The sequence below is a fragment of the Otolemur garnettii genome, unplaced genomic scaffold, assembly GCF_000181295.1.
Source record: "Otolemur garnettii isolate 467f Iridium unplaced genomic scaffold, OtoGar3 scaffold00076, whole genome shotgun sequence".
Lineage (NCBI taxonomy): Eukaryota > Metazoa > Chordata > Mammalia > Primates > Galagidae > Otolemur > Otolemur garnettii.
Window position 1 is genome coordinate 3,920,284 of NW_003852471.1, and position 10,659 is coordinate 3,930,942.

General features: G+C 44.7%; 1 protein-coding gene across 5 annotated transcripts in view; it reads left to right on the plus strand.

Annotated features, from left to right (window-relative positions):
* KCNAB1 (potassium voltage-gated channel subfamily A member regulatory beta subunit 1) overlaps positions 1-10,659 on the plus strand; it is a 385,822-nt gene that overhangs the window by 261,453 nt on the left and 113,710 nt on the right. For all 5 annotated transcript variants that reach the window (XM_003794131.3, XM_003794133.3, XM_003794130.3 and 2 more), the window contains exon 2: positions 7,171-7,214. In XM_003794131.3, coding sequence (XP_003794179.1) covers positions 7,171-7,214 — 44 coding nt within the window. The remainder of the gene's footprint in view (positions 1-7,170; positions 7,215-10,659) is intronic.

The following is a 10,659-nucleotide window of genomic DNA, read 5'->3' on the forward strand; positions in this document are numbered from 1 at the left end:
GGATCCTGATACTGCGCTTCCCCATCGTTTCGTCTCTGTCAAAAAGGCGCCCCTTCTTTCTTGCCTGCCTCGTTGACCTTTGCCGCTTCCTTTCTAGTCTTCTAGTGGCTCTAGAAAAGCAACTTACAATTCACACATAATGTTTCGAGATGTTTACAGGTTTTCAGCCCCAGCTGGGAGGATCTCTGGGCTTTGGAAGTGCATCCCGCAAGTCCCAGGGGCAGCCTCCTGCCAGATTCTGCACCTGCCCCAGAACCCCACCAGATTCAGTGTCCGGACAGCACTTTTCCTAAGAAACTGGAAAGGCAGAAATCAACTAGCATTTATTATTGAACACTGAAATATTCTAGGACTGGTGCTGCATTTATATTTCCTCAGCTGTTAAGAAAAAAAGCAGCATGCTATTATTATCCCCATTTATGAATGAGGAAAGAGATTTTAAAAGGCAAGCAACCTGCCCAAGGTCACACGCAGCTAGTGCACATCATTTCTGCATCTTCGCTCTCCTTGGAGCTCCCAGCCCGGTTTCCCATCCTCGGCACCACCAAGATGGCCGTGGCAGAAGTCACTAGCAACCCCCATGCAGCTGAACGCGAAGGCTGTTCCTCCATCTTCCCCAGGCTTCAGCTCCCTGGGGAGCTTCAGCAGCCTCCAACATTGCCGCCCGCTCCCTTCCTGCTGAAACCATTTCCTCTTTGGTTTCTCCGCAGACACTTTCCTGGTCTCCCCCTACACCCTCCTTCTCGGGTTCTTTGCTGATGAGCTTCCTCTCCACCACCTGTGGTGTTGTGGCTCCTCAAGGCAACATCTGTCTTTGACCCCTTCTCCAACTGAACACTGTCTCCCTTAGCAGCTGACCCAGCCCGGGGCGTCCATTACCCAGAAACCCCTCTCCCTAGCTGAGCTCCAGGCAATCAACTTCAATGTCGCATAGATATTTCAATCCCCATCTACCCAAAGGTGAGTGCAACCCTTCGGCTTCCCCAATGAACCCTACTTCAGTGGAAAACACCCCTCTTCACCCAGTTTCCCAAGTCAGAAACCTGAGACCCGTCCATGATTCCTTGTCTTTCACGCTCATACTCAATCAAACACCAAGTCCTGTGGATTTCACTGACTGAGGCTAGCTGGCATCTTCCCCATCCTTCTCCAGGAAACCTGATTTCAAGGGGTCCACATTTCTCATCGGGATTACACAGGCGTTCTCCCACCTCTTGTTCTTGCCTCCCTTCCACCATTTCTCCTGCTTGACTTTTTAGCAGTCTTCCATGACCTCTTCCTGTTAAGCCCACAATCCTTCACATAGTCTGTAAGGTCCTATTGGATCTGGCTCCTACCAGCCCTACCAGACTCTTGTGGAGCCATTTCACTTTCTTTTCACTCTTCTTCCATTGTCCTGGACTTCTTCCAGTTTTTTAATTATCCATGTTTCTTCCAGTCTCTGAGCCTTTGCACGTGCTGTTCACACCACCTGGAATGCTTGTCCCTGCTCTTCCTTTGAATCCCAGTTTAAATGTAACTTCCCTAAACAAGCTTTTCCTAACCACTCAGACCAGATCAACATCCCAATTTTACACTTAGAGCCTACCATCCTTTTATTTCATATTTTACTCAAGCAATTAATTCACTCACAATTTAATAAACCCCCCCCCCCGCCCTATAACATAAGCTCTATGAAAACAGCAACTGTCTGCTACTCAGCCCATCCTTACAGCTTGTCAAAGGCCTGGTATGTTTCTTTTGAACTAATTAATTAATTACAGGAAAAACTTTTTTTGCCATGCTTCTCTAGACTTTTCTAGAATGATACAGATCAATAGGGAATTTTGTATATCCAAAGAAAAGAAATAAGAACCTACTCAGAATTCATAACTGGCAAATGACTTAAACCTTTAAATCAAACAATCTGAAAAAAATCTCACTCTGTTGCGACTTAAATAAAGGTAAGAATAAAACAAAGTTTCATTGTGTTACTTGACATTGTCATCAGAACGCATGGCTAAATCATATGCGTGCCTGGTGGTTTCCAAATGAGTCATTGTTCACTTACCCACAGTGACAAACACTGCTTCTTAAGGAAATGTCACCACTTCTTGTAGTCACAATCACGACTGTCAAAATGTACATTCTCGTGCAACCATTGAAGCTATCAACATTTGTCAAAGCAAGATGAACAAGCATGCTTTCTGTTCTGGATTTTTCAAGAAAGGTTAAATGTACATTCCTTTAAAAAAAAAAAACTGCTTACATCAGGGAAAATGTACATATCTTTTTTTTTTTTTCTTTTGAGACAGAGTCTCAAGCTGTCTCCCTGGGTAGAGTGCTGTGACATCACAGCTCACCAGAAACCTCCAACTCCTGGGTGCAAGTGATTCTCCTGCCTCAGCCTCCCAAGTAGCCCAGCTCCTACCACAATGCCCAGCTATTTTTTGGTTGCAGCCATCATTGTTGTTTGGCGGGCCTGGGCTGGATTCGAATCCGCCAGCTCAGGTGTATGTGGCTGGCGCCTTAGCTGCTCAAGCCACAGGCGCCAAGCCAGAAAATGTACACATCTTTAAAAACAAAAACAAACCTAAACCCCATATTTGACTGGTAACTTCCAGGTAAGGCATGATCCCCAGGAGAGCGTGATTTAGAAGAATCAGGAAGACGTTCAAATAGAGTGAGACAGCAAAAGATGTAATTGTCTGACCTGGTGGAAACCAGGTCAAACCCAGCTTTTTCCTGCCGGCCTGACGCAGCAGCTGGAGCCCCTGACATACGATTTCGGGCCATCCCCCTTGCTTCGACCTTTAAATCAGGGATTTTGTTCCAGGCATTTTCTTCTTCCTTGGTCCAATGCAAGGCACGCATCCTATCTAGCTACGCCTCACTTCCCAACGGCTAAAAACTGAGTAAGGTCTATGGTTCATCCTATAAGGGCACATGTGAATCTCTCTAAATGTAGAATATAAATGTCTTAACACAATAACTAAGAAAAAGATATGAAAGCTATGTTAACCAGTTGGATGAAAGTATTTCAAATTGTATACAGAAACAATACACTGTACCCCATGATAGTATTAATGTACACTGCTTTGATTTAATAAAAAATAAAATTTAAAAAAAAAAGGTCGAAGAAACATACATTCAGAAGCCAGCAATTTAAAATGACACATTTGGGCTACTAATCTTTGGCTTTTAGCCTCTGACATATAAAGGGACTGTAACTGTCAGAGTGGCCTATGACGCCGCCCCTGAGTGATGCTTGATCATAGTTCTCACTGCTCTGTGATTGCCTTAAAAGCAAAGAGCTGGGGGCTGCTCCACAAGTAACCCCTGGAATCACATCTCATGCCTGCTTCAGGGAACTAAGCACTGCCCTAAAATAGACTCAGCCACATGTTCACCAAGGGGACAGACTGCCCACAAAGGAGGGGAGAACACAGCCTTTGCAATCTCAAAAACTTGCCTCCTGTGTCCAGATAACTGTTTCCTGAAGCTTTAGAATTTGGGGTTTCCATAATTTGACTGAGCAGACTCCGTGTCCTTTCTGTGCTCCCATATTGATATCATCCATTCCTAATATTAGCAGCAAGAGCAGTTTGGGTTCACCTAAGAAAGAGGAGCTTTTATTTTGAGTTGAACAGGAGCAGACACTAAAAATGAACGTGGTGTGACTTCCTTCTGGTGTATCTGACACACATAGAATAGGTACACCGGTGCAGGGAAGCAACTTTGAGTCAAGTGGGAAAGGAATTCAACCGAATCGGAAATTTGATGTGCTTACAGAATTCGTATGCAGTCTCACTCGTGTGAACACTGAGGAATTAAGAACTAAAATGAAATTGTATGAAGTTGTTCCTTTGCGCAGTGTTGGATAAGATCACGGGGTATTTATGAAAATTGCATGGAGGTGAGATGAAGGTTCCCGTGTGTGTTACAGCCCAGCGTGATTGGTAAACTTGGTCATTATTCACCACAGACAAGCTACGGAATGATACATTAGAGCAAAGGTGTCAAATATTTGGGCTCCTATTACACAGCAGAGCTTAAATGGAGCAGAGAAGCTGGGCGATTCCTGCCTCTCCACTTAGTATGGCGCAGTCAAGGACAAAGGCAGGAGGAGGCAGGTGTGCAATTCAGAATAACCAGTGTTGAGGTTCTGCGCTTAGACGGGGAGGTGCCTGCTCCTCCTTCTCACCTTCTCTGTCTGCAAAGCGAGTGGCACCATCCTGAGTTGAGAGTGGGTTCCGTGGTCCAAGTCCCCCAAAGAGACGAAGTAAGGGGCCTGCACGCACAGACCCAGGTAGCTGTCATGTACCGAAAATGCCTCTCACTTTATCAATGACCACCTGAATGTGCTAATTACTCCCTCTGGTGAGGGTGAAGATATTTACAGAAAGAACAGAAGGAATTAAAGAGTCAAGGAAACAAAAACACCCAAGTCTCAAGGTGGGGACGTGTTAGCCACTCCGTCAATATTTGTCTGTGTTGGAGCTTTTCCTACATTTTAAAATCCGCTAAGCCTTTCATTCCAGAAAAGCTGGGTTGGTGTTTAATCAGCAGCGGCAAGAAAATGGGCCATATTTAGTACTTGCCGCTCTGCAGTTTGTTTTTGCTGACAATTCTCAGGTTTGGTCTTCCAAACCAGGAACAATGATCATCTTCTTCTTCGGCTGCTGTCATAAGGGAGACAGAGCAGGTTCCCCCCCGCCCCAGGTGCCGAGGAGTTGCTCAGTACATGCCCAGGCGTAACCCTGCCTTATTTGTGTCTGTCAGGAGAACCCCTGGACTGTAACCCCTTAGCCTCAGAAAGAGCTCACTCGGCTCAGTGTTCAGCCATCAGCTGCTCCACCCTGGTGTTTTCAAAAATCACTGAAAAATGGTAAAATTACATGAAAACCCCAAGACGCCTGCAAAGTTGGGAAAAAGAAGCCTGAGGTAACCCACACCCCATGTGCTGCCAAAGATCTCCATGACAGCACATACCCCGTAGTGCCCTAATGAGCTGCCTGCTTCTCTGTAACCTCAGTCAACTCCAGGCTCTTTCAGGGTCTAGCCCAGCTCCTCTCTGTATTCCCATGACCTGTTCTTATCTGGAAGGTGGCTACCATTCAATAAATATTTACTGAGTCATCCATGCTGAATGTCTCGACTTAGAAGACAGAATTATTCACTGTTTTTGTTTGTTTTCTTTTGAATTGGCTTTAGGCTTTTTTTTTTTTTAATTCTCTTTCCAACATAGACTTTGCTACAGATTTCTATCCTTTAAAATAAGTAGACGTTTAGACGACAAAGAAAGGCCTTCTGGTTGCACATCTGTGGCGTTTTGAGCCACAGTTAAAAGAAAAATGTCTTATGAAAATTATTTTCACCGGAGACAGCCACTGATTTTTCCCCTACTTAGGAATTCAAAATATTTTTCACACACACCTTCATGCAATCATTTTCTTCCAGTAGGGCATATCCAGAGGGATCTGGAAAAATGCACCTGCGAGGGGGTGCACAGAGAGGTGAGCACCAGGAAGGCTCCAGGAATCAGCATGCCTGGTTTGCTCACTGTGCAACACTTGGGCCTACGAGCCATGTTCTGGCTCTCCAGCAGTGAAGCTAGCAAGTGACACAGGCATCAGCATCCCATCTTATTAATGAGGAAATTGCATCAAGAAAAAAAGGAGCGATTTCCCCAAGGTCACCCAACGGGATGTGACAGTTTGTCAGAAACCCGGACTTTCAGTTCTTTGCGTCGTGATGCCTTTTTGATTATCCTGCGAAACTAAATGGGTTGCTTAGGCGGCATTTTATAGACAACAGCTAAAGCAGAAGAAAGAAATACGATGCAAAAATTAGAGTAGAAACTGCTAACTCTAAAGAAGCTGAAACAGGCGATGAACTGAGGCAGAACCTGGGGAAGTTGAGCTGTGAAGAGTTTTATTTGAATTATTTCATTTGGGGTGAAAATGAGGGAGGGAAATTGTATTTTTATGAGAGTGTCTCATCGGAGAAGAAGGGATGCACTTTTCTGCAATGTTATAATTATTCCAGCTCCGCCTCCTCACTTTGGACCCCTACGCCAATGCTACGAAAGGAATCCTTTCGCTGAGCATTTCGTTTCTTCTCTGACAGCTGCTAGTCAGAAGACAGAAAAATGGGTTGAGTCCAGATCCACAGTGGATTAGAGGCAAATGGGTACTAGAGCTCCTAGCTTTATTCCTATTTAGAAAGCAAAAATATATTTTTTTCTTGATAAACTTTTAGGGATGACATCAGAGAATGTCGACCACAAAAAGAAGAATCATTTTAAAAGGACAATTTGACCTTCCTATGGTAGCTTTTTATAAAAAAAATACATATATAGGCCAGGTATGGTGGCTCATGCCTATAGTCCTAGCTGAGGAGGGTGGATTGCTTGAGCTCAGGAGTTTGATACCAGCCGGAGAAAAGCGAGACCCCATCTCTACTAAAAATAGAAAAAACTAGCCAGGCATTGTGGCGGGCACCTGTAGTCGCAGCTACTTGGGAAGCTGAGGCAAGAGGATTGCTCAAGCCCAAGAGTCTGAGGTTGCTGTGAGCTATGACACCAGGGCACCCTACCCAGGGCCACAGAGTGAGACAGCCTCAAAAAAAAAAAAATTAAAATTAAAAAAATAATATATAGATAAAATATATTTAAGATAACCTAAAAGATAATTTTTTGTTTATTCTTTTAATAATCTCCATCCCTTAGAAGAAATATTCTGTTTTAGAAATCAGTTTCTTAGTCAGCAGGTCAAAAATATTTTTTAAGGGTCTACTGTGAGTTGGACTCAGTTGATGAATAATAAATGAATGATTGATGAATAAGATAAAGTTCCTTGCTCTCAAGGAACCCACATTCTAGAAGGAGAGAGAAAGCCAGTAAGTGTGTAAACAAATATGTCATAAAGAAGACAGTTTGGGATTGAAAAGCTGTGTTTGGTGGGGGATGTCGTGTACTGTGCTGAGCCGGGGCAGATTTGAGCGTCCTAGGACCCCACTGCCCATGGGAGGGAGACTGTTCCCACATTCCCAAGCCTGGGCCACAGCTGTGCTACTCCATGACCCTGAGAAGCATAATATCAAACGCAGTACCATGAATAACACACAGTCACACGTGTGGAGTTCCACCAGAGGATAGGATGACCATATGTTGCTTTCTTTTTATTCTAGGAATCTTGGAAAATCAGGACTCAGAGTTTCTTGCTTGGGTCTTGGTAAGTACTCTGGTATTACCAGGGGTGGGGCTGGAAGGTGGGAAGCTGGGGGGCACCAGGGAGGGATGGTGTGCAAATCAGGTTCCAGTCTTAGGGGTGGGGGAGAATATCTGGCCAGTCTTGCCTTTCCCTGCCTGGCACAGCCCTCTCCCCTTAGCGGCAGGGCTCACACGCCCCACCGGTCAGCGAGTACAAAGGTCCACATGTGCGTTTATAGGCTCAGCTCACCCCTCCTTCCGTTCACCAGGATTTTCTCTGCCTATCCTTATTTCCCCTTTGCCTCATTTATTTTTCAATATTGTTATACATTTTATGTACTTTTAGGATCTGACTTAAATACTTGGCAAAGTGAAATACACACATACCATATATACATATGTAATTAATAGGTAAAAATTGTTATTCCTTTCAGAAATGTAAGCTTTTAAAGAAAACTAAGTAGAGATGCCAATTCTAACAGCAAAGAGATGAATCTGAAATGGTGAAACCTAGTTTCATGACTTGGGGTGTGGGCATGAGGCTTCCAGACACGGGAAAGGCAGCCTTGGCACTGTCTAACCTCATCAGGACTGGTCCTGTGACCCGAGCTGGTCCCGGGATGGTGACAGAGGAAGCAGTGAGAAATGGCCAGAGTATGGTTATGTGTTGAAGACAGAAGCTTGAAGATTTTTGGGGGGGGTTCCATGTGGGATATGAGAAAAAAGGGAAGAGTCCAAGATGGCTCTAAGGCAGTGGTTCTCAACCTGTGGGTCGACCCTTTCACAGGGGTCACCTAAATACATCCTGCATATCAGATATTTACCTTATGATTCATAACAGTAGCAAAATTAAAGTAACAATGAAAATAATTTTATGGTTGGGGGTCACCACAGCATGAGGAACTGTATTAAAGTGTTGTGGCATTAGGAAGGTTAAGAACCACTGCTCTAAGGTTTTTTGTTTCTTTGTTTGTTTGGTTGGTTGGTTGGTTGGTTTTTGCCTGTGCTACAGAAAGAACGGAGTTCCTAGTCAATGAGACGTGGAAGAATGAGGCAGAAGAGTCTTAGGGAATATTCTTCCCTAGGGGATTAGGAAATTGATTTGGACGTATCAAATTTGAGATACCTATTAGGCATCCAAGGAAGGTTATCAAATAGGCAAATGAATCTCGAGTTTAGAAGTCTGGGCTGGGTGCATAAACTTGAGAAGCCTTAGCAGACAGGTGTTGTTCAAGCCAGGGTTCTGGATGAGAACACTAGGGGCACAAGTATAGATAGCACAGAAAGAGAGGCATGTGGTCCGTGACCTAGGAAATCCAATGTTTAGAAACTGGGAAGCTGAGGAAGAACCAGCAAATAAAGGCAAGTAGCCAGTGCCGCAGAAAGAGAGCAGGAGAGAAGGGAGTCCTGGGATCCAGGCAAAGAAAACATTTTAAGGAGGATGGAGTGACTGGTCCTGTCAAGTGCTGCTCATGCCCTGGGCAAGATGAGGGCCAGCAGCTGATCATCAGGGTTAGCAATGGAGTTCGTTGATGACTTTGAAAACATCGGGTTTTGAGGAGTAGTCGGGGCCAAAGCATAATTGGGACAGGCTGAAGGTAATTGGAAGGAGGCAAGCTGGAGGCTACTCTTTGATGACAACTGCTGTAAAAAGTCAGCAGAGAAACAGAGTGGGACTGACAAACAAGTGAGGCCAGAGAGGCGGCTTTAGCACATGGGAGAAATGACACCACATTTAAGTACTGACGAGGAAATCCTTTAGAAAAGAAAAAATGATGCAGGAGAAGGAGCGAGCAGAATGTCTGAGACGCCTTTGTAAGAACACAGAGGCACAAGAGCAGAGGAGAGAAAGACAGCCCACGAGCTTTGAGGTTGGTGGGGGGGGCATTGGGTGGCAGTGGTGGAGGTGTCTTGTCAAAGTTCTATTCCTTTTATGCCCTCCAGGGAAATCAGAAGCAAGATCATCAGCTGTTAATGAGGATGGGAAGGAAGTTTGAGGACATAGAGGATGTACAGGGGAGCGGGAGAGTGAGCCGCCAGGGGTAGACATCCTGCTGCTGGCCAGACAGAACCTGCTTAAGACAGGCGCTCATAAATTGAAGCAAGATCATCGCCATGGTCGAGCGTTCCTCTTTCAGCCACATTCAGCTGTGCAGGTCCGTGGGGTTTTCTTCTAAGATGAGAAGGAGAGGGCAAGAAAGCTGAGGGTTTATGTAAGGCAGTTATTATGGTGGTAGACCTTGGCATTTAAATCAAGGGGAGGACAATGAGGACTAGAGCCAGGAAAGTGAACCAAGAGCTAAAATGGAAAAGTTGAGGGACAGTGAAAAGCAGGTGGGTCCAGAGGGACCAAGGAATTGTCAAAATAAGAACATTAGAGACAGTGGTTGAGAGGTTCGAAAGTGATGGTCGGAAAGGGAATGTTGACACTGAAGTTACGAGAGGGTTTGTTTACTGGTAGTGACAAAATCTAAGGTGTGTCCATTGGGAGAGAATGGCTGAGGTTTTATTGACCATGAGATCAGCGGGGAAGAGGAAGTTGAGAAACTGAAAGATAAAGTACAGGGAATGGTCCTTGGGATCACTGGGGTCACTAAAAGCATGGCAAGATTCACGCTGCGGCGGGAGACAGTGAGACGGGAGCTCATGTTTTCATAGCATGAGAGGGCGTGACGAGGGCTGGGTGAGTGACCACATCCAAGCCTGAGGGGGTGAGAGTCCAAGCTGGTGTGTGGAGGCGACTGAGAAGACACCAAAAGCTTTCAGTGACAGAGTTTTTCTCATTCTTCCTAATGATCTGACTTGGGAGGTAAAGGTGGTCGTTGTTCACCATATGTTTAAGATAATTTGACAGTTGTTGAATTAGTGACTCTGATCGTATTGATATTTACTTTTACGTGAAAGATCCTGGAGACTCATTATCATGGATAGTCTGACCTTAATTTTAAGAATGTACTTTATGATAAATAATCACTTAGTATTCATTATTGAAAGAAACAACCTCCTGGCTGGGCGTGGTGGCTCACACCTGCAATCCTAGCGCTCTGGGAGGTCAAGGTGGGTGGATTGCTTGAGCTCAGGAGTTTGAGACCAGCCTGAGCAAGAGAGAGACCCCATCTCTAAAGAATACCTGGGTGTTGTGGCACACACCTGTTATCTCAGCTATTTGGGAGACTGAGGGAAGAGAATCCCTTGAGCCCAGGAGTTTGAGGTTTCTGTGAGCTATGACATTACAGCACTCTAACACTCTATTGAGGGTAACAAAGTGAGACTCTGTTTCAAAAAAAAGAGAAACAACTTATTAATATAAATTAAGAAATGTACATAGCAAGAGATCATTGACCAATTATCTACAGGTTGGTATCTATGGTGGAAAATAGTTTAGTCTGTAAGTGCACAGAATACTCAACCAAAAACCTGTAACAAATTCAGGTGCCCATGAATGGTACATATAATGAATGAGTCTC